Source organism: Aptenodytes forsteri, unplaced genomic scaffold, assembly GCF_000699145.1.
Source record: "Aptenodytes forsteri isolate BGI_AS27 unplaced genomic scaffold, ASM69914v1 Scaffold80, whole genome shotgun sequence".
Classification (NCBI taxonomy): Eukaryota; Metazoa; Chordata; class Aves; order Sphenisciformes; family Spheniscidae; genus Aptenodytes; species Aptenodytes forsteri.
In genome coordinates this window covers 4388327-4416218 of record NW_008795026.1, presented here as the reverse complement: position 1 = coordinate 4416218, position 27892 = coordinate 4388327, and the positions used below count along the sequence as shown (strand labels likewise).

The 27892-nt window shown below is 42.2% G+C and overlaps 1 protein-coding gene across 1 annotated transcript; it reads left to right on the top strand.

Annotated features, from left to right (window-relative positions):
* Positions 1-26878, top strand: SNAP47 (synaptosome associated protein 47). The gene is made up of 5 exons (XM_019471194.1): positions 1-82; positions 3813-4368; positions 9546-10030; positions 14497-14627; positions 24279-26878. Exons 1-5 carry the CDS (start codon positions 16-18, stop codon positions 24423-24425), a joined length of 1386 nt encoding a protein of 461 aa, XP_019326739.1. The 5' UTR covers positions 1-15; the 3' UTR covers positions 24426-26878.
* The last annotated feature ends 1014 nt before the right edge of the window (positions 26879-27892 follow it).

Genomic DNA, 27892 nt, shown 5'->3' with positions numbered 1-27892 from the left:
AAGGAAATACTACGGATGGACAGTTCTGTAAAGGCAGCAGCCCCCAAAGGGCTGCCTGAGAGTTCTGCGTCTACAGATAGAGGTAAGGAGCTTGAGATACGGTTTAGGAAGATCTTTTTTTATGGCACAGTTGTGAGACTGCATCAGACATCATATTTTCACAACCTTAACGGTAGAGAGCAGGCTTGAGAGAAAACGCTGTCTTGATGGGGAGCTGGTGGTGGTCGGAGAGAGTTTGTGGAACTCTTAGCGTGTGAAAAAGGGCTGTAGGGTGAGATTTTACAGAAGTTTAAGAGTCATTTGCTTGTTTACAATTTCTCCTTGCCTCCCTAGTACGGCTGTGCCTGACGGAAGGTGGCTGTTGCTGTTAGCAAGGTCTAGGGGTTGTTTTTCAGATGACGTTACGTTCTGCGGTGCCTGTCCCGGCAGTGAGCATTGAGAAACCTGTGTTTGCTTCCAGGTTTCCCTTGTGATCTTCTGCAAGATGTATAATCTTTCGGTGTCTTGGTTTAATCGTTATTTATATATATTAGTCATAAAATACCATCTCAGGGCAACAGCTTGTTGTGAGCCGTGTGCTGATATTGATGAGGTTGCTACTTATACCAGTTTCTGAAAAAGACTTGCACAGGGTAGGGGAAGGGGATGTCAGCTGCTTTGTATGAGCTGAGATCTGTTGTGTTCCTGAATGTGACGCACTTTTGATAGACGGGGAGGCTGCTGATGGATTTTTTTTTTTTTAATTTTTTTCTGGGTCTGACAGGAGCTCTTTCAGTAAATTTGATTTGCCTTTGTAATATGTTTAGGGTATGAGGAGTTTGAGGGTGTAATAAAAGATGTTTATTTTTGTTTATTGTCTGTTTACTATCGTATTTAGTTCAAACCTAGGCAGTTTCAAACAGTTAAAGCTGATCTGGATTTGTAATTTGTAAATCTTGATTAATAAAGCTATAACATGATTTAGTTTCAACGGCCATCGATTGCAACACTAACGTGACTTACCCTGTTGTTTAAACTGACATAGTTGTCAGTTATGGTAGCAGAAAGTATACCATTATTAGCACATAATTGTGTATCCATATTAGAAACATCTTCCACTTAAAGTATCCTGTAAAAGCCTGCTCGGGAATCCCACTGCTGCTGTTTGTTCCTTTGCAGTCACATTTGACTGATGGTTAAAAAGTATTTTTCTTCCCGCTGTTTCTTTGTCAATAACTTTGTTTTTCTTCTGTGTGACAGAAAGAAAATAACTTTTAAATACAAATTAGAACCATTGGCTACTCACAAAGCCCAGTCAGTCTGAAAAAAACCTCTTTATCAGATCTGTCTGATCCAACCTCGCTGCATTAGAGGAATTACCTTCCTTTTCTAGATGGAGGAAATGAGGCCAGAGCTTTAGCTCTTTCTCCAAATTATGAATTTATGTAGCAAATGATTGATAAAATTGTTAGAAATCATATTTCCTAGAACTTGTTGTTGTTTTGTGGGCTATAGCTACTCATTTAAGTCGGGTTTCTGTGGGCTTTTTTTCCCCCTCTCTTTGGCCCATAGTAAACTGCAGAGAGAGATGACTTCTCACTGGATTGCAGTTTTATTACGACTAAACAGATTGAGAATTTTCACTTTAAACTCCAGCTGCTTTGTAAAGTTGTGGCTTATTTTTTTCCCCATTTGTATCACTGAAACTCATAATGCCACGGAAATAAGGTATGAAAATCTAAGTAAAGATTTTTGTGGAACATGACATACCATGAGTAGTCCTTATCTCGCTAATACTGAAGTTTTGAATATATTTAATAAAAGAAGTCGTTGGAACTGGACGCAGAGTTAGAGCGCTCTATTTAAGGGATGTTAATGATGCAGCAGTCTGAAGGCACTTGGAGATCTCTGGTGTGTGCTATTGGAACTCACAGCAGTGCTACCTGAAAAAGGACTATTAGTTTTTTAATTTGCATTAGGATTATAGACATTTCCTTAAGGGGAACAGATCGTACTGAAGTAAAAAGGTGTAATTAGCGTCAGTGTAAACCTAACTGGGGATTTTGTGGTGGAGCTCTTTTCATTTATTGCGACATAGGAACAGCAGAACAGCTTGAGATAATATTATGGTACTAATCTGTAAATTGTGCTATGATACATCAAAGGCTTTGAGAAGATAATGAATATGTGAGTAATTAAAACACCATTACATAATGGGTGTTCACAAAGAACTTAGTTGTGGAACGTAATTGGTCTCCAGTGTTCATGCTGAAAACTGTAGCGTTTGAAGGAGATGTTACAGGAAACAGTCTGACCCTTGGGCACAAGAAGCCTCTTTGGAAGTGTGGAGAGATGCCACTCCAGATATGTTTCATTTAATTTACCGTTCCAAATTTGATGTAAGCAAGCCAGGCCTCAGGCATATGACATTTCTTTGTTTTCATGCTGGGATCCCAGATACCGGTGAGCAAGTTTTACAGTATTAATGTTATGTCATCAAATAGCATCACGGGCTCCCAGGAAAACGTGGCCTGTCACAGGGGTGCAATGAAATCACCATTGCCCTGAACGTTGTGTCCCTTCACGCTGAGTGAACAGAGTCAGTTCTGCTGGCTCTTTTAAGCCTCTGCTGGTTCTGCTGCTGCTTGCTCCGCTATCATGTGCGCGGAATTGCTCCAGGCCAGCAGCACCTCTTCCAATGCCACTGTGGCATCTTTTTCATCTTAACTTCCACTTGGGTCAGTCAGGGTTTCCCAGCAGCGCAGCTAAGTGGTTTTCAGTTATTCCCAAACTCCTATTTCGAAATATCTTTGATAGTAGCTGAGCAACAACGAATATTTCACAGAAGAAATACTATGGATTTGTTTTTTTTTTTTGGCTGTGTTGTTCTACCAGAAGTTCTGGTATCCGCTTGAGTTTTATAAGGTAGGTATTTTTGCAAGTCTCTCCTGAGGCCAAGAGCGATGCTCTGAGATAGTGATGATTTCTGAAGAGCGTTTATCTGATTGTGGCCGGGTGTTTCTGCTCTTTAATGATTGTGAGTTCTGGTCGGTGGTGGTTTTGGTTCCAGCTGCACTGTTGAATATGATGGATAGACATTCTAGGTGTGTTTGTAACATACCTGGATGTTGATAGCTCAGAGGGGAAGGACCGGTTATTCATTGTGATTGCTGTAGATATATATTTACGAGCTTGCATTTTGGTAGATTCTGAATTTTCTTCTGTACCTGTTGGTCTGTGGGAAGTTGCTTCTGATGATGGGTGGGGAATGGAAAACTTTTCACATGATCACTTTTCAGTAAAAAGGGGTATGTTAAAGTTATTAAAAGTTTTTCATGATTCTGTTTTTGGCAGGTTCCCCTCCACCCAAAAATATGAACATATGCATGTGAACATACAGAGTAATCTAATTATAAAGCACCTCCCCTGCCCAAAACACTTAGAGCACAGCAGATATTAAATATCCAGGGCATTAATGCAATAGTCATTTGAAGTTTGTGCTGTTGTAAATCATGTGCTGAAACATGATGAGAACATTATAAAAAGGGGAGGCAGTGCTGTTATGGAGTGGGCAATAATACTGACAGTCCTGTTCAGAAAGGGTGAGCCTTTCTGAAGGGAATATTTGGATGGTTAGAAATGGTTGCCAAATTTTGTAACCCATCCACAGCTATTTCCAAATCTGTCTTGGGTGCACACCTGAAAGGTTGCAGTGAAAGTACTGGAAGCCAGCTGTGGATGAGATTAATTATTTATGAGTGTGTTCTTACGTCAGCTTTGATATGTTGCTAAGGATTCTTGCTTTTTTTTTTTTCCTTTCTCTTTTATTCTAGTTTCTCCTTCTGGCTTTGAGAGCGTTGCTCTTGTAGAAGAGGATCTGAACGGCGAGCTGATGAACGAAGACATACGTATCCATAGCTGGCCTTGTTCTTACTACTTGGACACCAGCAAACAATGGGTCTCTGGCAGACTCTCACTGACTCCTGTTGCGATCAAATTTACAGCTGACAAGACTGGGGAGCTTTTGGTCAACTTCCATCTTTCTAGTATCAGTGAGATCAAGAAAGAATCTTCGAATTTAATCTTCAGCTCCCTTACCATCTTAGAGAAGAACACCAAGCACTGGTTCAGTTCTCTGCAACCCAGCAGAAATGTGGTGTTCAACATCCTTGAGCACTTCTGGAGGGAGCAGTTGCTGTCAAGCCAAGGTGCAGGAGCAGAAGCAGCAGCTTTGCAGTCAACAAAGGGAAAAGAACTGACCGGGTTATTGACTGGATCGCAGAAACGACTGGAGGACACAGCAAAAGTGCTGCATTACCAGGGTGAGCAGTTTGATAACATCATGAGAGGACTCAACAAGATCGAAGGGGATATGGATGTAGCAGACAGGTACGGTGCTGTAGCATCCTCTGAGCTATGCAGTGTTTGTGGGATTGTATTGTTTATGCCTGAAATTTGTAGGGCAGATCCACAGAGGTCTTTAGGGAACTAAACTGTTGACTTTCACTGAAAGTTTAAACCTGTGATGGTCTTCTGTGGATCTAGTTCTTGTTATAAGATGTTTCTGTATTTCTGTCCTCCCTTCTGTGTGACATTTTTCCAACCTGCTGAAGTTGTTTGTATATATATACCTGTCCTCTCTCTTTTAAATAACTTTTCAAGGCCTTACGAGTTTCAACCACAATTGGAGGCTGCTTTTTGCATACCAGGTGTGTAGTTGAGGGCTTTGTTTGCCCTTTCCTTCACAAGAACTTACTTCCCAGCTACACACAGCAGTGAGGACTGGGTCTGTGGTGCGGATGTAGTCAGGGAAATGGCTGTAGAAACAGTGCTCCCTTACTTGTGCTATAAAACTGCACTGCTTTTAATCTTACACGGAATACTCCCTGCCTTTAGGTCTAGGTGGAATAAATACATTTTGAGGAAAAAATGAGCAGTGTTAAGCAACACTGAACTGCTGAGCTTTGTCTGCAGAGTGTGGTGGTGCAAGAACTCAAGAAGCAATACTAGACTATTTTTGGTAATCTCAATCAGGCACGTAAGCCAGTGTATTCCAAAAAAACTAGCCACCAAGTGCTGCCTTTAGAAAACTGAAATAAGAGACCTGGAGCACATTTTGAGATGTTGCTTAACTTTTAAGCTGTTGCAGAACTCAACGTGAATAGTAAATGGTTGGTGTCTCAATCAGAATGTTATGATGTTACTATTTAATGATTAACATTCAAAGTGAATTATTCTATGCTATTTTGTATGCTGCAAGATGGATTCGATAGCAGTCCAAAATAGACACTAAGGTTAAGAGTAGCATTGTAATGTTTGAAGATATATAGCTATGAGTGTCTTTGTGGAAGCTCTGACGCCTGCATGAAGAAACAAACACAATAAAGTTCAAACTAGTTGTTTTTGGAAGAAGCATCTGGTTTTAGATGGATATCACGTCAAAAAGAAAGTGTTGATTTCACAATGATTCTGGTGATATTCTCCATACCCTTTAATGAAAAGCCAAGATAACTGAAAGCTTCAGCAATAGCTTTTAAAGTTCTGTAGCAATAAACAATGAGTAGGAAAATAAATACCTGCTCATTGTTTTTGGAAGAGAGTTTTGTTTTGGGTTAAGATGCACTGGGAGGTATTATTTGTCCTCATGAATCTGAAGAGCTAGATGCTTTGATTTAAAAATGGAAAAATAAAGGAAGGCATTGACCAAATGTTAACTGAGATTCCGTTTTATTTACAGTATGAAGAGTTTGGCCAGCTTGCTCGCAGGCTAAAATGCAGCCCAGAAGCCATTAGCGAAACTGTTTTAATTACACTGTGCTTTTTGAGGAGTTCTGACACTTCGTTTTCTAGCATAGTTTGTGTGTGTGTGTGTGTTTTCTCATAAAGCTGCTTCCCCCCCTCCCGCCCAAAGTCTTCTCTCAAACTGATGACATCTTTCTGCATGTCCTTAACCAGTGTAGAAAATGGGGAAGACCGTGATTGAAGCTCATTTGATTGTTACATATTAGGTAATTCAGACTGTTAACCTAGAAAAATATGCTAATGTCTATTAAGGCTCTTTGACTCTTGCTTTCTTTAGAAACTTGATGAGAAGAAACTACATGGGTAATATCATGCAGGACTACTTTGCATGTGTAGCAGATTCTGCGCAGAAGGAAACTTCGGTAACAAACTTTTGTGTCTGCTAATTCAAGGTTGTATGAGCGACACCAGTTTGATGGTGGTGTCTTTTATAAAAAGAACCAGGCCTCTTTATCTGCTTTCATATGTTTAAAACTTTGATTAGCTTTATCTTGCCAGTATGTGTGGGCTTTTTTGGATTATTAATTCTGTTCTTGTGTGTGCCTGGGTATATACAGCTGCTTTCAGTGGACCTGCGTGCAGATAAGCAGTGCTGAGTCTGACGTGCTAGCAGATGTTCAAAGACCAAAAATAAACAGAAAGCCAGATTAACTGGTTCCTTTTTAATATATTACTATTCGAGGACAAGGTACTCTGGTTGCAAATTTTCATTTGTATGTAAGGACTGGTCATACAGTTTGTTGATACAGAGGGGTGACTCCTCCGTGGAAGGCCAGAGGAGTTGGCTGGAGCCTTTGTTAAGGCTGTGCAGCAGAAAAATCTTGACTGTAAATCAGACATCGCCCAGCCAGGATGTCAGTCCCTGGGGAAAGAGGGGAGGAGACGGGTGAAGGGATAAAGTGATAAAAGTGAAGGCTCAAAGCTATCCAGAATTAGTTACCACGGTGTAAGCGGAGGTTTAGACTTGTCGCATTGCAGTCGCTTTTCACTAAGCGACCGCACATGCTTTTCTCATGGTGCATGTGATGAACCCATATTGCGGTAGGAATGTAATGGCTTTTCATAGGTTAAGACGCAGGCGTAAGGTGTTGTTGCCCTGAAGTACCTTGTTGTAACTCTTTCATTCAACAAGAGGGCAGAAAACGTGCTTTGCGTTCTGTAGAAATAAGATCAGGTCGTTTGTTTCTGTTTAGTTACAGCAGGTAGGTTGGAGCATGGCTTTTAATTTGGAAGATGGTGTGTGCTAGCAGAGCCTAGGGCTTTTTCAGTCATTCTCTGTGTTGAACTTAAGTTGAACCTCATAGTTTCAGAATTCAGTCCTAAATCTATGATACTGTGCCATTTCAAATTCTGTTATTGTAGAACTTCCTGTTACATCTCCTTTGGTCTATTCCCCCCCCCCCCCCCCCCTTTTTTTTTTTTTAAGGAGTGTCATAGCATTTTCAGAGGGCAGTGGAGAGCTCCAGACCCATTACTCATGTTGCATGCTATCTACATAAATATCTGATGTTCATGCTGTAGCTGGGAGTAGATTCTTGGAACAATTCATTCTGCCTCCGCTATCCATGAATTCAGTGGTTGACTCCCAATATGACTTTTTCTGCTTTTCCCAGCAGATTAATTTCTTTAAGTAGGTCTGTTTTGAAGCCGGTGCAGAACTTTGATGGCTAGTAAACAAAGTGTGTTCAGTTAGAGCTTACTCTTTCAGACTAGACTTTGTCTGCAGCCAAATTAAACAGGATTTTAAAATTGCAAAGTCTTCTGTAGACACGCTTGGATTCTCTCATGGAAAAGAAATCATTACAAAAAGTATCTCGAGAGCAGCACTGTGATGCATATTTTATCAGGCAGTACCTTTCTAGAGTAAACTTAAAAGCAAATTAAATCAAGCTGGCTCTCCAAAATAGCAATGAAGCAGTAGTACTTTGTATTTTGGTCTGATAAGGCTTGCACCTCTAGGATTGAAGTCAGTAAATGGTATTTTGTAGCACGAGTAAGATGGCAGTGTTTCATTAAAGATGTTTATTACATGTGGTCTGGCTTCATTAGAAGCATCTACTACAACCACCGTGCCAGTGGCACATGCTTAATCACTGGATAGTCTTTAAGGTATTTATGGGGTGGGGAGGGACACAGTTCTGATCTGGGTTGAACTTCCGTAGAGTTTTTTTTCTTTGTTTGGTTTAAACATAACCTCTTCCCTCCCGTTAGTTAATTGAGAATCCATTTGTGCCTCCAGAGATGGTTTTCCTGTTCTGCTCAGTGACTGACAGGTGGGCTTGAGAAATCTCCATTTAAAACATCCTGATCAGACTAGCGGCCTGCAGGCTGGTTTGGTTTGTGGGACGCTTCCAGCCAGCTCGCTGCTGTTTTCCAGTGGGGACTAGGTAGGATTGTTTGAGCAGTGGATGCGTCCCGCGGCCTGCAGGCTGGTTTGGTTTGTGGGATGCTTCCAGCCAGCTCGCTGCTGTTTTTTAGTGGGGACTAGGTAGGATTGAGCTGTGGATGCGTCCTGGAGGGTTGACTTGCCTCTTCCTATGCCTGCCTGCAACTGGAGACGAGCCACTTCGGCTCGGATGCGACTGTTGGCTGTGCAGGGAGATGTAGTTGGCCCCAAAATTTCTTTCCAGCCACTGAGGCTGAGTCATCCTGAAATACAGGATCCTCTGCTAGCGGGATGGGTTTGGGTGACGGGCAGGGGATTAGAGTGGGAGAAACGGAGCATCATAGGTGCTGACTGTGGCTCTGCCTCTAACTCCTGTCTAGGCCTGGAGAGGGATGCTAACAGATAGGCAGCGCAGCACATGGAAAATGAAACCAAAACCACCACCTTTCCCCTCATTCCCATTTTTTTGGTGGAAAGAGTACTGGTGAGGCTTAGACCCAAAGAGATCTGTGATCATGATCCTTTCTTGGGAGAGGACCCCAGAAAAGGGGAATGGGCTATGCTGATAGAAAATACAACAGGAGGATCGTGTCCTGCATTCATTGATTCTTCCTGACAGCGTGTTACATCTTTCTTGCTTGCAGCTGATAAACTTAGGTGCCTGCTTCCGTGCATCTTCTTGCTTAGAAATAAGGGGCTTGACTCCCTGTGTTATTTCTGGCTATACAGTGGTCTTCCTTGGGAACAGTTGCTTAATTCCTCCATAAAGTGAGTCCGATTACCTTTAAGCTAAGGCACCAGTTTGCCAGCAAGGAGGTCTGTCTCCTTCAGGAGCTACACCAGCATTGACAGTGAGGTAGACTGTGGATGCCAGCGGGCAGTCTCTGCTGGGCTTTTCAGCCTCAACCTTGCACTCTTAGTGTTTTAACTGGCAATGGGAATTTGGGAGCGGGGGCAAAGCAAAAGGTGGCATCAGACCATGGGGCTGAGGTATAAAGGAGTAGAAAAAGGCAGTGGTGGTGATGGCCAGGTGTGGAAATACTGAGGTAAAAGGCAGTGTTAGCTGAAGAACAGGTGGGTGTAAATTGCCCTGAATAAATCCAGTTAGAAGTTGGATTTCTCACAGCCGAAACCAGGAAACATCAGAACAGTGAGATTCTGGGACTGCTTTCCAACGTGTTAGCAAATGAAGAAAAGATGTTTTTTTTAAAATGGATGGAACCTCGTAAGCTGTGAATAGGTTTGAGGAGCGAAATAACAGCGGGGTGGATTCAGTATTAAGAAATCTTTGTGTCTGTGGTAATTTGATTTGAACTGGTGGGGTAGCATGACCCTCCTACTGCCTTTCAGTCTTCTCACACTCTCTTTTCTCTGCTAGGTTGTTGACTGAGCTCGAATCTCCTTCTTGGTGGCCGTTTAGCAGCAAGCTCTGGAAAGCACCATTGGAAACCAAGCCAAAGGAAACTGCCACAGTTTCCGACTCGAAGAACCAGGAAGGAATCATGATTAGAATTCCAGTTATTATCACCCACAGAACAGACTCAAATGTCAAGCCAGGAAAACTCACGCTCTTCACTTCTGGCCTGGAAATCAGTGACTGCAATTCTCAGGTCATTCACCGGTTTGAATCAAAGGATGTAGATGATATCAGAGTTCATACGCCATATGAAATCAGTGTCCGTCAGAGATTTATTGGGAAGCCTGACACCTCTTACCGGCTCTTGTCAGCAAAGATGCCAGAAGCAATCCCCATCTTGGAGATGCAGTTTAGCAAGAAGATACAGTTTTTAGAAGATGCCCTAGGATTTGTTGGTGCCAGGAAGTCTCCTCAAGTAGATTTGGGGACCTCCATTTGGCAAGCAGGTATGTGACAGACAAAGCAATCCGTCTGTAATGTGGTCTACCTGGACTTCAGCAAGGCCTTTGACACTGTCTCCCACAGCATTCTCCTAGAGAAGCTGCACCATTGGAAACCAAGCCAAAGGAAACTGCCACAGTTTCCGACTCGAAGAACCAGGAAGGAATCATGATTAGAATTCCAGTTATTATCACCCACAGAACAGACTCAAATGTCAAGCCAGGAAAACTCACGCTCTTCACTTCTGGCCTGGAAATCAGTGACTGCAATTCTCAGGTCATTCACCGGTTTGAATCAAAGGATGTAGATGATATCAGAGTTCATACGCCATATGAAATCAGTGTCCGTCAGAGATTTATTGGGAAGCCTGACACCTCTTACCGGCTCTTGTCAGCAAAGATGCCAGAAGCAATCCCCATCTTGGAGATGCAGTTTAGCAAGAAGATACAGTTTTTAGAAGATGCCCTAGGATTTGTTGGTGCCAGGAAGTCTCCTCAAGTAGATTTGGGGACCTCCATTTGGCAAGCAGGTATGTGACAGACAAAGCAATCCGTCTGTAAGCACTAACACTAGCACCAAAAGGTTCCAAGTGGTTTTCAAACTCAGAATAGTGTATAATATTTACAAGGGAAATCCTCTCCCCCCAGACCCAACGGTGAGACCATGCTGATCATAAAATGCAAGGAATAACTGCTAGGTGACTTTAGACCTTCTTGCCGAGAGGGAGAGGGTAGAGATGACCGAAGCGTGTGGCCCTGTTTTAGTCTAGTTGGATTTACTTTCTCCCGACTACATTAGCAAAACCTGTGACTGTAGATGCTGAAGCCGGGTGTCCCTCAGGAGCCTGACAGCTGGAACATGCCAAGCCCTCTTTAACATTGTGCTTTCAGCTGGTGTTGGCACTAACTCCACACCACTTTGTGAAAGGATTAGCTTAATTTGAGTTTCAGCTACTGGCCTGTGTTTTAACTACAATGTCATTCTTTTTCCGGTGGTCACCAACTCACTGTTGTGCCACTCTGTGGGGAAGGGTCATTAGAAATCCATTCTTCTCTCCTGACTGCATGCTTCAGAGTCCTCTGTCATTGCTGTTTTTCCTTTGGAAGTTCGTGGCTGGAAGAATATTTATATTAAGCCTGTTGTTCAGTTAATTGTAGAAAGTATAAAACAAACTTTCAGTCCAGCAAGTTTTTAAATAACATATGGGATAAACATCATGTTAATTTTCATATCTTAAAAAATAGAATTTTACTATTTGAGAAGTTCAGGTGTTTGGATTTAGGAGATTTTAGGTCTCAGATTAGGTGGACGCATAGTCTAATCGTTTTAAGAAAACAGTGGAGACTGAAACCCTTTCACAACAATAAGAATGACATTCCTTACTACTATTACTTCTTCTAAAATTCCGGGGAGGTTTGGGGTTTTTTTTGTTTTTGTAATCCAACCCTGGATTCATTTGGAGAGCTGGTGAATTTTTGTCCGTTAGGAACTTATTTCTATTAACACGCCTGAATCCTTTTTTCCCTAATTGTTAGTGACAAAAGAGCAAATCGGTGGATGGATTTATTGCCGGTGTATTAAAAATGAGTAGGAAAATGATACAGTAAAACAATAGATGAACCTATTTCTGTGCACCAAGCTAAAACTGGACTTCAGCAGGGAGGATAATGTCCTCTTGTTGACGAGTCGTCAAGGGCCATAGCTTGGAAAAGCTTGTTAATTTTTAAGGAAGTAAGTCTTGGGCATCTGGCACTAAAATGTCAGCACAACAACTTAGAGGAAAAACAACCTGCTGGTTTCTTAAGCAGTGAGTTATTCCGGCAAATTGGTGTTCGGTTCCTGATGGTCTTAAGGCTGGTTACATAAAATAATTGGTTATACAGCCCTACTGTGCTTAACTTCCCACTGCTCTGCTCTGTTTGCATCTGAGTCAGTGAGTCAAGGATATTGCTCTCCTACCCCCACCTGCATTTTGACTGTTTAATTTGGAAATGTCAGTAAAGAAAACTGGAGGTTATGGAAATCCTGACTTCTCTGGCTGAACCAAAACCCTTGTTTGTTCCTTCCCTGGAGTCTGTCGCTGTCTGTCTTCTGTCGCAAGATGGCAGTCACGGACTGTGTTTTAACCTCTGTGGTTTTTCCATGGTGGAAATACTGATTTTTAACTTTTCTCTTTTTTTTTTTTCCCCCCTAAAAGCAGGGGAGAAAAGTCCGTTGTTATGCATGCTTGCCTTTGTGCACACATAAAATATATGTGTGTATTTCCAGATAGCAAATGTTGATTCAGAGACTTATAGGAGAAATATCCTTGCAGCGGAGGTACATCTCTCTCGGTGAACTGGCTCGTAGCGTTCTTTGCCCTCGGTGGTGCAGCTCAGAGACGTGAACATTTCCACAACTGTCATAGTCTCATCTGGATCCTGTCTGTTTATACTAGTCCTGCCTTAAAGTTGTGCATATTGCACATGTGTATAAGTAAATTCAAAAACCTCGTCTTTCTTAAGAGTTTTGGCTTGATTCCACCTACAAGAGGAATTTGTGAAGATTTTTAGACACGCCAGATTATCTGAAAGTATTTTTAGCTGCTTTGCGTGTCTTTTCTGACTGTATTTTTTTGGACCAAGCCGCACGGGTGTTTAAATGCTCAGGACAGAGCAGTGAGGCTTGTTTTATAACAGAGGTTCTTCTGTGCTGGATCAAGCCAGTACTTTCCTAGCCAGTAACGTCCTCAATAATGGCTGATAACAGCTACCCAGGATTAAAAAGCGCGAGAAATCCTACAGCGCGTCTGCAGTATAACAATCTAGGGCAGTGCTGTCTCAATCCTATAGCTGAAGACCGGCATTCACAGGGGTTTTTTTATGCCTTTCAAGGCTGCTGAATTTTTCCTGCTTACCCCTGTGACCAAATGTTCTCATTATTATGAGTTTCCAGCACTGTGTTCAGAGGTTTGGTAGCTTCTCGTACTCACGTGGTGGCAGCGAGTCTCACAGTCCAACTGGGTGTAACGCAAACAAAACAAAATTGCTTTTTAAATGTTTCTGCCTTTCTATTCAACTCTCTCCCTTTTTTTAGAGTAGAAAATTGCTGGGAAATGCCAGATCTCCTTCCTCATCCCATTCTTTTTGTGCGCCTTTGTCATGTCCCCCTCCTGTTCTTGTCCTCAGCGAGATTAATGGAGTGAAATGGATAGATTTCTTGTTTTTAATGAAATAATTAGCATACGGTGACACTCAGCTGATAAGAAACACAAAGAATCTCTCCTGGCTATTTGCTGCCATAGGAAGGTCTGTCATTCCCTCCCCACTTTGTCCTCTGTGGGAGACCACGACAGTAATTTACCATAAGCAGCGCGGTTCTTAGCCCCTCCGAATACAAGGAGCATTTGCACAGGGTAACACTAGTACAGTGAATGACTTGCTTGTCTTAAATCTTGATGGTGTCTGAGTCCAGCGACTCTCAGGCTGATAACTGAATAATTCCAGGGATTATGAGTTTGCAGTAATTACTTGAGAGGGATTTAGGGTTTGGTACTTTTGGTTTAGCTTTTGTCTCCCTTTTCAAGGGGAAGTAACGCTATCCAAAGCGGTCGGGTGTACACCGTCAGTTGGCCAGCCAGCTGGGCACCAGCTCTTCGACCTGGCGGTGAGCTCTGGCATCTGATGTGCTTTCTGTCCTGATGTACATAAGAGCTGCTGTCGTTGTCCTGTGCTGGGTCAGGCCATGTGCTCACAGGTGGCAGGGGTAGCGTTAGCTTCCTTCTTGGTACCTCTTTAAGTGGGAGAGCTTTGGAGATGTTTGAAGAGGCTGTAGGAGCCAAGATGTGCGTCTCGGGTGTTTAGCACCCATCTGCATCAGAAATAACAACCTTTCCTTGCAGCATGTCCCTGCTACCCTACTGGGTAGTATCAGATACTGCAATAAGAGCTGATGCTTTAAATAAAGGACAGGTGGCATGTTACACGAGGGATTGCGTCCACGCTGCTTAGCTGGGGGTGGCTGTTAGCGTCAGTGTTGCCCTTCTGTTTCAGGGGTTTGCTGACTTGACTCTTGGGCTCTGTCCCCGATCCATTACTTCTAAATTCTTTAATTAAAAAGATTAAAGAGAGAAGAAGCAGCAGGTGGAGAATCCTCATTTATGTGGTTGGGAGTGTGTTGCTGCTGCTTTGCTCTCTGTTCAGATGAATCCCCACAGCCCAAAATGAACCCATTCTCCAAACGTTGCCTTTAATAATAAGTCACCTCTCAGCAGCCTGGTCACCTCCAGGTTAGGCGTTGTACAAAATACAGCTCAAATCCTTTCTAGAAGAACATGGCTTAGCGGGCAAGGTCGGGTTAGGCTTCTCTGAGCACGCTTGTCCCCTCGCAAACTGCTATGGAGCAAAGCAAAGGTCAACCGGTTTGATACTAGCACTAGTCCTCCCCATTGGTACAGGAGATGGCAGTCTGACCATGGGAATTTCTCTTGCAGCCACGGGACTCCTGGGAGGAGTGGTGCAGCCCAGCTCTCCGGTGGGAGGCAGAGAAGGGATGGACAATGACCAGGTTCAACTGCAGAAGCAAGAGAAGATCTCCCAGGAAGAAGCAAAAGAGCTTAAACAGGTATAAGTTGAGATAACTTTGATTAAGAGTTGTTTCACTCCCTCTTCTTCCTTAGTAACATGCATTTTCATCATCAGAAACATAGTCATTGTCCTTAACAAAATATTCCTCTCCCTAAATTTAGATGGGCATATATTAAAAATTGGTTAATCGAGCCTGTGATTAAAATACACTGATAACTTTATATTTGTTTTTAACTATTTTGAACAAATCGGGGATTATCAGCAAAATATAGTAAGTGATAGGATTATAACCCAGGGAAAATCCTTAACCGTAACCTGTTTTTTCTGAAGATTAAGCAGCTTAACAATTAAATAATTTTCAGCTTTTTTGTGTTTTCCCTATGCTATCTTATTCTTTTTAGTAAGGAGTAGCAGTTCTATTTCAGAAACATCCACAAAGCTGAATGAAGTGTTTTATAAACACACAGAGAGAACTTGTAGTTAGGAAGTAAGTATGCAGTCCAGCAAATTAATAAAGGGGAAATAGGTTGGAGATTTTACTAGGAAAAAAAATATTTATTTAAAGTAATCCAGTCTGATATTGTTCCTCTAAATGGCTCTTTAAGGAATTTCTCTCGTAGCTGATGTTCAGAACTTTTAGTGAAGAATCCCTCTCTGTAGTCTGTGGTTGATCTGAAACAGTGAAGTAACTGGAAAAGCAAAGGAGCATGGTTTTAGTGGTTTTTCCATTAAAATAGGTTTACTGGTGATGATCACAGCCCCATCAGAAGATGTGGCTGAAGATTAAACTTTTTTCTTGATTTTTTTTTTTAATTTTTTTTTTTTCCCCCTCTAGCATCTTATTCTCTTTAACATTCCATCTGTAGCTTGGTAATAGCATCATGTGAATTTTCTGCTAATTCTATCGCCTCTTACCCAAACCTGCAGTTTTCTAGCCCCCTTCTTTTATTTTATAGTTGAGAATTACAATATGGCAACTTCTGTTAGCTTGAGCGCATTCGAGAGTCACAAGCACTTAGTAGTGACTTGAGTGGCTAAAAATGAAATCTTCTTGCAAGAAAAATCTATTTATTAAAATTAACCAAAGACGGTTGGGTAAGTGAGAGTTTAACCTTTGCAGAAAGTTAATTTCAGAAATTTCTGAAATTCTCTGTGCTGGATGGTGGACTAGAAACACTGTTAAATGGCCAGCGTTATTTAAAACAAAACACTTTCAAGATTAACTAGAGCGCAAAAGACAATTCTGGTATTTATTTATACCACACCAAGCCAAGAATTTTTTAGCCAGTTAATGATTTGGGGTGGGCTTGTGGGGTGGTGTGGGCGGGGAGAGGATCTGAATGCCAAACTGACAGGCCGTGAATTGGCCTGATTTTTTCCCAATAATTGCTGAGCACCTGTTTCCTGAGAGTCAGGCCTCTTTAATCATCATTGCAGTCATGAATAATTTTAAGGTACATGCCATAATTCCTATAAAACTCCTGTTCCTTTTCCTTAATAGGAATCACCGCATAAATACACAGTTTTAGACCAAAACTTGGTTCTGTAACCAAAATATAATCAAGATCTTTTGACTGCAATATCTTATTTCGGCTTTTTCAAAAACAGAATGGACTATTCACCATGTAATCATCCTCCCTTCTTCTCATCTTTTAAAGTGCTTATCTCCATGATCTATCATTTTATCGAAAAATAAGCATTTTCTGAAGCAGCGTTGACCTTTTGGAAGATGTTAAGGGAGACTATTCCTCAATCGTAGTTGTACAAGTAGCAGCAATCTATTATTCATGCATGTATATACTTTGTACAGCTGTTATGTATTCAGAAGGGCTAGTTGCTCCTTCCTTAAATGTCAGTTTTTCAGCACTATAATTTTGATCTGTAGCCAGACCCAGAAAAGCTAAATAGGGTATGAAGGGTTGTTGGTCATGGACTACTATTGAAGACACAGTTTGCTACACCTTGCAAAAAAGTCTCTCTAGGAATTGCATCCCCAGGGCCAGTTCTTGACAGTTGGACACCAACCTTTGTTGGTGCTTGATGTTATCAAAGCAGTTGGCTGTGACTGGAGAAGCAGAAGAAACATAGGACGGGGAATTCAGCATCTTCCAACAAGTCTTGTGAATTGGGAATGAAGCCTCTCGTCTTGCGCAGGCTGGTGTCTCTCCAGCTGCTCCCAGGAGTTGTCCAAGCACTGCTTTTTCTCATTGCTCTAAAGCACGAAGCAGAGTGAAATAGCTCAGGATCTTTCGATTCTCTTAGGAGAGAATGTGGTGCGGTTTAAAGGGGAAGTGTAAAGACGTGGAAGTGAAGGAAAGCGTGATTGAAGGGGGGAGCTCCTACCAGTAAAAGTGGATTTGAAAGGTATGGAGGTTGCGGATGTATTCTAATGGGGTTCAAGGGCAGCATCATGGTAAATGCCATACAAAGTCTTTCGGGTATTGAACCCCTGGAAGCATCGAGGTGAAGATCTTGAAAATACATCTGAGCAGGACATTTAATGCTTATCTAAGGTATGTCAAGGCTTTATCTAAGGTTATATTCAGTCATTTTATAGTTGAGAGGCGGGTTAAATCCGTAAATAGAAAGCAGGGCAGGGAACCAGGAGCTTTGTCTCCTTTCCAGCTTGGAGACTGCCTTAGGCAGTCAGTCATGAGCTAGGTTGTAGGGTGCTCCTTGCTGAGGTGTAGCCTGCTGCTTTGTCCTTTTTTCTCCAAACATGTCTCATCAATGAGCAGTACGCATGGTCGCATAGTCGTTTTAGCCCGCAGGAAGGGCTTGTCCTTCATTGATGCATTTGTTCCCGGAGAGCTTCTTTGCACTGCTTCAGTTCAGCTCCCACTTTGGGAATGAGCAGGATGGTGGTTAATCACATTTGCAAAGCATTTAGGGAGTAAGAGGGGAAAACAGTTACAAGTGCAAAGCATTAACATGCATTGAAGACAATGATACTTGTGGCATCAGGCTTCCATGAATGAATTAAAGGTATTTGAGGTCCTTATGTTGATAACTACAGCGTTTTTCTGAGCAGTTTCCTCTCTTGAGGATTATGATCTTTTATTCTTTGATTATCTGTAATGCAAGCACTTGTTTTTAAAAAAAAAAAAAAAAAATCACAAAACCCAGAAGAGCTCTGCTCTGTCCCCCTCATTACTTGTGCTGTGGGTAAGTCCAGCAGAACTTTTGAAGTGGGAGATGTAAGAGGAATTTGTGATGAACAGCCAAATAATTGTCGCTCTTCCTCTCTCCCGAAAAACAAAGTACTTGCAGTAATAACACTATTAGATGTTTTGCAACAAGCATTGTTGAATGATACTAATTTCCTTCCATTAGAGCTGGAAGTCCTGAGCATCTGCAGTTGTGATTGGGTGCCTGAGTAAAGGACCTCACCAGGACTTCATGAAGGGACGTTTATGTTAAAAAAAACCCACAGAGTTTGTGGCAGTGTGAGCTGTGTTCCTTAGCTGTGCTATGTGCTATAGAGAGGGAGAAAGAAGCCTACGAAGTTCCTGTGGTCTCTGGCTGAGCCTCTGCCTACCGCCTTGCTCTGGCTGACATAATGGCACCGGGTGTGGGAGGGGATATGATAATATTAGCTTAAGGGCTGTGGTCGAAGGGGGGGAATTCACTAGATTTGAATTTATTTTGCCAAACCAGTGCTTTCTAATTTCCTAAACTGTTCCTGCCAAAGAACTGTTGCCCTGATATTTACTGTCTGCAGATCGCGTATGCCATAAAGACAGATATGGTATTAAAGAAGTTAATTCTGTAACGTCTGGGGGAAAAAAACACATCCCAGTGCATATCTTTGTGACGTTTTCTTCCTCGATGTCTTCTCAGGTGTAGATGGCTCCATTTCAGTCCTTTGCTACTTTCAGAGTCTCTTCAGTGTTTATTTATGCTCTTATCGTGCCTTCATCTCAGGAAATCACAACCGTTAGGTCAGAGGAAAAGCATTTTGTTGAGGAACTGTTCATTCCAAGTGCTAAATACCAAATTTGCTCATAGGATGGCCTTGTTCCATGGCCTATAGCGATCAACAGGCAACTGATCTTAACAGACACATGTAATGATCGTGCCCCGGATTTGTTTTTTGGAAGGCACAATGTGGGGAGAGTCCTTACTGCAGTCCTTACAACTAACACTTTGTATTTGCTTGTGTGTAACTGAAGTATTTAATGGTACCAAAATAAAAGGTGGTAGTTAAGCCTGTGGATCTGCTTGAGTATTTTTTCCAGACAAGACCAGTGGTATGTTAGTGGTACCATGAGTGCTTAGTACTCCCTGAGAAAGTAAATAAAATCAGACTTCTGTATCAGTCCAAGAAGAAATAATGGGAGAAATCAGCCACTAAGATAGTAAACAGTGACCCTTCCGTACTGTCCTAATGGCCATTGGCTCAAAAGAGCTGGTGCTTGAAAATTTGTCTGCTTTTGTGTGCTTCAGATACAAGGGACCTGCTGTCCTCTCAAACTTGCCTATTCCAGTGTTTTCTGTGCTCAGAAATTTTGTTCTACAAGAGACAGCTTGATTTTCTAGAGCAGGCAGGAGCACTTTTGCTTGTGGCTGCTGTAGAGCTTGGCTGTTCGTACACCAGATGCAACTCTGGATCAAGCAGCAGGAACGTCTGTGCTTTGCATAGCTACAGGCAAGTGCTGATAGCGGCAATCCCAAACAGGAAGCATCTTAAAGCAACATAAATCCATAGATTTTTGTTACGGCAAGTTGCGCTTGTCTCATGAGGCATTGGTAAATGTCCTCTAGTAGATTGTGTTGCAGTGGTTTAAGATGTTTCTGCTCTCTGCTGTCTCCCTGCTCATTTCCAGGTGCAGCAGGAGAGCATGTGGACAGGCCTCTTAATATTTTCAGTGCAAGATCACTCAACTTAATCCCTATTATGGATTTGAGTTTATAGTGGGATTACGAATTGGAATATTTTAGGTGTTGTCTCCCCTTCTTGCTCACCTGCAAATATGTTCAGCACAGAGGTGAAGCACCGTATTAAATCATGACAAGTGATCACCGTCAAAACCTCTGTTTGCACCCTGGTTCAGAGTACTGCAAGTGACAGTTCTTTGTTTCCTAATAACAGGTGAATTTGGCTGGGGAAGCTGCATTCAAGAGCCATTTCTGGCTGTATGTGCTCTGCTTTAGCATTTAGACCTCAGTTGCACAGGGATAATGGAGTGGATCTCAGGGAGGATTTCAGGGAGTTCAAACTACAATTGGCAATACTTCCTGCACAATGGCACTTTCGGTATCTTATCTTTACTGCTGGATACTCAGTGTATCGGGATGGTAGATCATATTTCACAAGCTTTAGCTAAATTGCATTATTATGATGGTATCTCAGGACCCAAACCAAGCTGAGGTCTCCATTGTATGATCTTTAGGATACAATCTCTGGTTGTACAGTGCCTGACACTTTGAGTTTAGGTCTTCAGGTGGTGTGGAAAAATGATAAAGTAATAGGGCAAAGTACTGAGTGGGTTCATGGGCTTGGAGCCCTCTCCCGTCATTCCGTTTGTGTCTGTGTTGTGACTGTCTCCAGCTAAGCTGGTTGCTCGGCTCTCACTTGAGCCAAAGCAGAGAGGAGCGGGCAGCCCTTGAACTCCTCCTTAAGCAGGTACATAAAATAGAGCGGATGAATCATGACCTAAACTGCACTGCATTGTCTAGGTCCCCATAGTCTATACAAGAACTTGGGGTGCATAGCTTGGATGGACACCTCTTCTCCCAGCAAGGCCCAAGTCTGCTGTAGTTGAACAGTTGACACCAGGTGGATTTGGAGAGCAGTGACAAATTTGCTTCCTTGTTTTTCTACAGCGAGAACTCTGTGCGTGGGAATACTAGGTAAGTTGCCTGAAGTTGCACAGAAAATCTGTGGCAGAGCCACAAGGATAAATCCGACTTTACAAATTACAATCCGGTGGCATAAATCTGAGGCTGTCTCTACGTGAGATTGACCAGTGCCTGAGGAAATGTGCCTTTAAAATGCATCTCTGATGGGCTCATACCTGCTGTTTGGCTTTGTGTAACAGATAGTGTTTCACGCTGAGTTTTCATGTCTTGGTTCACCGTCCAAATTACGTGCTGGCACCGAAGGCACTGCTGCTCTGAGCAGCTGACAGAACTGGAGCAGTGATAACTAGACATCTTGCCATCATTTTGCTTTGCAAAAATAGTAGTGACCAGCTTTGGCCAGACTTCAGATTCCAGTAACTCTTTCCAGCAAGCTCTGTGGGCTGTGCTGGAAAAGCATCTTAACCGTTTCAGGTCCCATTGGACTGAGTAGCAGCACTCAGCTTGAACGGTTGAAGACTCTGACAGACAAAGGGTTAAGGGATTTATTACCAGACTCTCTTAGGCAAAGAGAATTAACAGATGAAAGTGAGCCGCTTGCCTTTTATTTTTGTGTGTGAGTAACCGCATCGTCATTGCCCGCTGCGTTTCAAGGCAGAGCCTAATTGGCAGGTGAACTGAGCAGAGCCCTGTAGCCGACTGAGTTTCCATTTTACTGCTTTCGTATTTTAAAACCTTTTCTGTTCTCAACAGTTGTGTCTTTTTCTGTATTATAAATGTTAAATATGCTCTAATGAATGCGAAGCCTATCAAAAGTAATCTGTTTTGAAACTAAAAATAAACTGTTTTTCATGGCAAACCTGGGCCTTTTTTGGCACAATTTTGATTTACAAATAAATTAGGTGCCTCTTGGAGAGGTGGGGAAGGAGGAGTGTCTCTGCTTCCTTTCTGCATCCTCTCGTGCCAGCCCCTGCTTTGCTGCATAGCCTTCTTGGAGGCTTGCACTGCATGTCACCACATTTACCTTACGTGCTCGCCTCAGTGGATTTCGCAAACTGAGATGTGCTGGGTGAGGATGTGGCTCAGGAAAGCTGAACTCGCCACACCGCTAAGGGTGCTTGGTGAAAAACCTCCAAAAGCACGTGCCTTGCTGCAGCAGAAGGTGGAGGTGTTGAATGGCCAGAGGGACCATTCTGGAGCATGTGTCAAGCCATGATCTAGAAGGCGTCGGCAGCTGCTGCTGCTTTTGTTCTGCTGTGCTGGAAAACAAATTTTGGGATGCTCTTGGATAAAACTTTTTAGTAAACTTGCTGAAAAGATGTCAGTGTGGACCATCTTTAAATCATCTGCAAATGACAAAGCACATGTCTTTTATGGCCATCCTTTAGGATATACTGAAGGTGTGATGTCTCCCCTCTCTTAAACTAGTATAAAGAATTAAAAGTTTATTGGAGTGGAGGCTGAAACCCTGTAATCTTCTCTCAGTTGAACATGGAAACTGGCCCTGCTCTTAGTTGGGTGGAGCGGACCAGAAGACCTTCAGAGGTCTTTTCCAGTCTTAATTATACTATGACTTTATGAATGGTAGGAGTCATTTCATGTAGCACTGGCTACTTTATGTATTTCTATGTATGTTTGTATATATAAAATACATGCAGAAGCAGCTCAAAGGAAAGACTGAGGGAGAGCAGCCTCTGAACTTCCCATTTCCAAGTAGAAAAGTTACTTCCTCAGGGGAGGCAAGACCTTATTTCAGACCCATGTCCTGAATCGTACACGATAGATCTGATCACGTCATTTTTCTTTTCGGTGCGTATCCTATGCATGTCTACCACCTCCAGTTTGGGGAATTCAGCCTCACTTTTCTGTTACAGTGAAAGAACCTGAAGTGTTTCACTGGGGGTGGAAACTGGGGTTTTTAGCTTGTAGTTTTGGTAAGAACAGAAGAAGGTAGATTAAGCTTGATCCATGGTTTGTTTTGTATTTTTGCTTTGGCAGCTAAATTGCAAAACCAGTTATTCACGCAGCTGTATTTCTAGCTGCTTGTGATTTATGGAAAGAGCTGAGAGATATGTTACGAGATAAATCTCACTACTGTGGCTGACGTCCAGCTTTAGACAAAGCATTTTGTCTGCATAAAATTCCCCTGCCATTCCAGCTAGATATGATATTCCTCGCTGCTTTTCTCAAACCAGTAACTTGCATAGCTGCAAATGATGGGACTGCTGTGGAATTCAGCCCCACGTGTGGATAAAGGGGCTGCTGATGTTTCACAGCAGCTTTCTGGGGGCTGATTATATATATTCTAAAAGGAAAACAAGAAAACAGAGTTTGCCGGTTGTTACGAAAAAAATAAAATTAAACACGTATAGAGTACAATTCTTTTCCCCTGTTTTACCAAAAGCCACAGATTTATTTTGTAAAGACAGGCTGCGGTTCTGGTATCTTCAGTAGCGTTAGCTGGATGCTCATGTACCACAGCAGTTGATGTTGTGGGATAGTGCTGGGATAATTTGCTTTCTTGGAGTCTATTATTGCCATTGATTGGATAAACGGCTCTTATTAAGCAGGTGGTGTGAGGATATCCTCACGGACCCATCTGTGGATTCCTGAGGAAGCAGATCATGTAGGCCAGCAGTGACAGCGGAGACAACCCCTTTATCATCTGAAGCGACCGGGAAGCTGGATTTCCAGTCAGTATGATATGGTGCTTCCAAGTCTCCTTCTGATACATCTGAGGGAAGGCAGCTGAGGCTTGCCTCTCAGGCAGGTGCTTTCAGTTCATGCAACCAGGCTTATTAAGGGAGTAGCCACAAGAGGGAAGAAAAGGCAATGATACTAACTCATGCCTTGGACTGCTGCTGAAAGGAGCCAGTGTTACAGGGTAAGGAATTAAGACAGATTCTTCTTGTGTTGTTTGGATCTCTGCTCTTGGACTTGGTTATGTGAAATGATGAAAACTGAAATTGAGTAGGCCCCGTAAGTAGGTGTATGGTATCGCTACGGATGTCTCCTAGCCTTAAGAATGCATCAGCCTGGCTTTCTCCTTTCACTTTAGAGGCTTCTGCCCTGTTTGAACTAGCATCTATAGGCTTTTTCAGACAACAGGGTCTCCTCACAATCTTGAAGTAGCTCAGGGTGTTTGCTTGCAGTCCCACATACGAACAGTAATTTGCTAAGTGTAGTGTAAACTGGTTGATATGTAATATAATGCTTGCGGCCTGGAATAGAGCTGTAGCCAGTGCATCTGTTGTTTCTCATCTCGGGTACAGCCTGAGCCTCTTGGCCGCCTTGACGTCTGTTCATACCACACCACCCTCTAGTCCCTTGAAAATTATTTGTTTGGTTGCCCAAGTCTCACTTTTTCCCTTCTGCTCCATCCAATGACACTTCTTTCTTTAGTGGATTGTAGTAAAACAACGTTTTCTGTCCTTTGACCTGGTCCCTGCATAACCTTGCTACGCCTTCAGCCACGTGATCCCCTTCTGGCTTTGCACCAGCTGTGCTCTCTGTCTGCATCGGCTCTCAACGTGCGCAACATCCCAGGACAAGCTACTTCTCTAGGGTGCAGACATGCCAAGGAGATAATAAGAGAGCCAGCAAAAAGCTGATGTTTACACTGATTTTTACTTCTAATTTATTCCTCCCCCCTGTATAACCCTAACAGTTCAGATTTGATTTTTCTGGTCTTTACTTCATTTAGTTCATCTCAGTTCAGCTTATCGGAGCAAGACCTGTGTCTCTTCACCAGCATGCTTCAGGGCAGACTCCAACAAATGATTTGGTCATTTAAAGCAATGAAATAACTAATTGCCATGGGTCTGTTATATTTCTCAAAGAACCGGCTGGTCGATCGCTGAAAGCTCTCAGTCTTTTCTTCTGACAGATACTAAAGAAACTGAAGGGCCTTGCCTTGGAGACAGAAGCCGAGCTGGAGAGACAGGACGAAGCTCTTGATTCCATCACTACCTCCGTAGACCGCACGACGCTGAATATTGACAAGCAGAACCGCAGAATAAAGAAACTAACGTAGCGCCCGCAGGAGCCGGTGGGGATGGTATCGTGAGGAAGAGGAGGATCGGGGAACTGTACTTTTCAAGACTGTTTCTTTAATAGACACTTTGATTGCGTGGGAGGTGTTTGCAATATTGTCTGGAATGCGATGCTGCTGTTGTCGAGTTCCTGAGGGTTTTGAAAATGTTTCCAAATCTAAAAAGGCCAAGACTTTTAATTGTGGTGAAACAATGATAGTAGATTCTTTACTACAGAAAATCTGTAAATATGAAAGGATGTGATATAATCTGAATCAACTTTTATGTGCTTTTTTATGTTACTGCTTTTGAAAGCTTTTGGTTTACTGCAACGAAGAAGTGAAGGAGAAATGAACTGCATATGAGACTACTTTAGATGATTACAGCCTATTAATTCTCTCTCAAGGTCTTTCTTTAAAATAGTTAATAGCTGAACTAAGGGCCAGATGTCCAACTGCAAGTCATTGAGGCTTTTTTTTTGTAAGTTAATGCTGAGGTGAACAAATGATGGTGATAAAGCCTCGTGTTCCCTGAGCAAATAGTTTTAATAGGTTTCAATCATGCTTTTAATGTACCCAGAAATTTTATGAGAGTAATGAAGACTTAGTGGCCACAGCTGCCTGTTGCCATGTCCTGGGAAATCAAGAGAAGAAGGTGAGTTGGTGTGTATGTATCGGTAGAGACATCTACTTATTGAGCAGATTTTTTTTTTTTGCCATTCGATAAATGTTTTGCTTGCTTAAGTCACTTATAAAAAGTAAGTGTCGAAGTTAAATACATGCTTCTGCTTTGCAAAAAGGGGCTGCTGGTCTTCGACGATCATCTACCCGTTTTTGTGTGGTTTATTTTTCCCCTTTAAACTGCACATGTAGTGAAGGAATTGATTTTGGAGTGGAGAAAGTGATTTTCTTCACGGGCGAATTTATTCAGTTCTTGGAGTTCACCGTTTGTATCCCTCGCTTGCACACAGTGGTTTTATAGTTTTGGGAAGAGCCTGACATGGGATGCAGTGTTCTCAGAGCGTCATGAACATAGTGTTCACTTAGTGTGGTCCCTATGTTGGATCTGGGCCACCACATCTCTGGTGGATGTTAGTGGAAAGTCTCTTGTCCCTTTGCTTCCCTGTTCTTCGTTTTCCAAGGATCTCCCTACCGTTCGTCTCCGACTCTCTAAATGGGAACTTCATGGGTTGTGGGGAGCATCATGTGGGTTTTGTGTGTGTCTACTCCAGATTCACAGGCCGAGGGGCCTATGGTCGGAGCTGTAGACATCTGTATAACATTTAGTAGTCGTGGTACATCCATCTATCTTGTGGCTTTCATTTAGTTGCGCTAACTGGTGGTGAAGCATTTCAAGACTTCTTGTAGACCTGTATTTCTAAAATAAAAGGGAATACTGTCAATTGTTGTCATAATAGGTTTTGTTGAGTTTACAGTTGGCTCCATTGAGACTGCAGGACAGTGGACACCTTTTCCCCTCCCATCTTACTCGATACTATGTAGGAGAGATTCCAGGTAATCCATGTATCTATCGCCTGTGGCAGAGAACTCCCATTTCATCAATTCCTACAGTTTACCAGCTATTTTAGTTCAAAGTAGCTGTTGTAATATGTCTTTTTTTTTTATTTCTTTTTTTTTTTTTTTTAAGTGTTTTTATATTAAAAAATTCTTCTTGTATTGCTTTCAAATACGACACTTTTGGTGCAATATTTTTAACTAGTGAAGCTTTGAACTGTTTATTCTACTGATAGTCGATGTGAAATTTTCCTGTTTCAGAGTAATTCAGCCTACCTTTTAAAGAAAGGTGCAGTAAATCACGTAGAGTATGTTGTTTTCAAGATGTTACTCTACCTTGTTTTGTATTACTACATATTAGTTTGTTAGTATTGGAATAGAGTGTACTTCTGCACTGCAAGTTCTTCATTTACAGTCCAAGTTGTTACTGGCATGCACTTTACCTACTTGCTGAATTTGGTGATTATATATACATACATTGTGTACTGTGAAATAAAATATTGTCTGGGGTTCTCTTGTTCGTTTCCGATACCCAAATCACTGTTGTTTCACTGTGAAAGGAAGATACGTTTACACAACTAATTATTTCAATGAATTTCAAAGTACACTTTGCACAAGATGTATGTTAACTGAACCTGGTGCTGACTGGGAACAAATCTCTACACTGAATTAGTCCAAACCAGGATTGCCAAAAGTAAATACTAATTACATGTCGTTTAGTTTAGCATTCTTTGTGCCATATTTTTTATTGTTGTGGTTTTTAGCTCTAGCTGTTGCATCTGATTCAGTATTTTGTGGTTTGTGTTAGTCCAACGTGTCCACGCTAAAGCAAAAAATTGTATTATTGTTTGTAAGAAGTGACCCAGTCTAGAGCTGTGCATTAGCTGAATTTCATGTGCCCGGAGGACTCTCAATCTGTAATTTCTTCTTATTAAATATCTTGGAATAGTGATCTTCTCTCTTGTATTTGCTTGGCTGAGAAGTTGCAGTAAAAAATACTCTATCCACCCCCTTGTCATACTGTGGAACAGAATTTAATGTAGCACTTCTTGTAGGGTTGGGTTTTAGGGTAGGCTTTTTTTTTTAAATTAAAAAATAAGGGAAAATGTTAACTGTTGGAATATCATCAGTGTGAATGTTGGCTATCCTCGGCTGGACAACGAAGCGGGTGAATGTCAGCACAGCGTACGGGGCGGCTGGTACTCTGTCCTGGAGGCTGTGGCGTAGGAGCTGCTCCAGCCCTTTGTGGACTAAGAACTGCTTGGACGGCTGTGGCGTAGGAGCTGCTCCAGCCCTTAGTGGACTAATGTCACGATTTGAACAGCCTCTTGGTACACAAGCATAAAGATTTTACTCTGATCAAAGCTTCTCTTATTAGGTAATAATACAGCTTCTGTTATTGCCAAAAGTGCTTGGAGCCTCCTAAGTTCCCTTCTACCTTAAACCCAAGCGCTGTTGTTTTCCAAATCATGTCGCCGATCTGGACCCATGCTCTATGGGGGAAGGTGCAGCAGGTAACACGTGCCAAACAATATTCTTGTGCTTTGTTCTTCGCTGACGTAATTGTTACCTCCGTGAGGCTGAGAGACATACTTCTAGGGCAACGTTTGCCTTTTATATGCCCAGTTTGTTAGTTCTTTGCAGGTCTTTTACTACAGTGTGAAAAGTGGGGGGCTTTGTCATTAAGAGACTTAAGGAAAAAAAACTACTGAAAGAGGTTCTAACCTAAAAAATAAAAAGGTTTTACTTGGGAAGGCTTTTCAGCTCCTGCAAAACAGAACTAGATTGTACTGTATCATATGGTAGGTTTATAATCCGATGTGTGTTCCCGGCAGTGATGAGTGAGCCTGAAATGGCTGGAGCTTAAATGTATTTCTGCATAGGGGTTTGAATGTCTCCTGTGGAATCATTGAAACGCTGGTAATAAACATGGCACGTTGCAGTCCTCAGACAAG

Excerpts from the sequence above, each read along its gene's own strand:
- SNAP47 (XM_019471194.1), top strand. The coding sequence starts at position 16 with ATGGACAGTTCTGTAAAGGCAGCAGCCCCCAAAGGGCTGCCTGAGAGT. Across the intron at positions 83-3,812 it reads TTCTGCGTCTACAGATAGAG|TTTCTCCTTCTGGCTTTGAG; the intron begins GTAAGGAGCTTG and ends CTTTTATTCTAG. Across the intron at positions 10,031-14,496 it reads GACCTCCATTTGGCAAGCAG|CCACGGGACTCCTGGGAGGA; the intron begins GTATGTGACAGA and ends TTTCTCTTGCAG.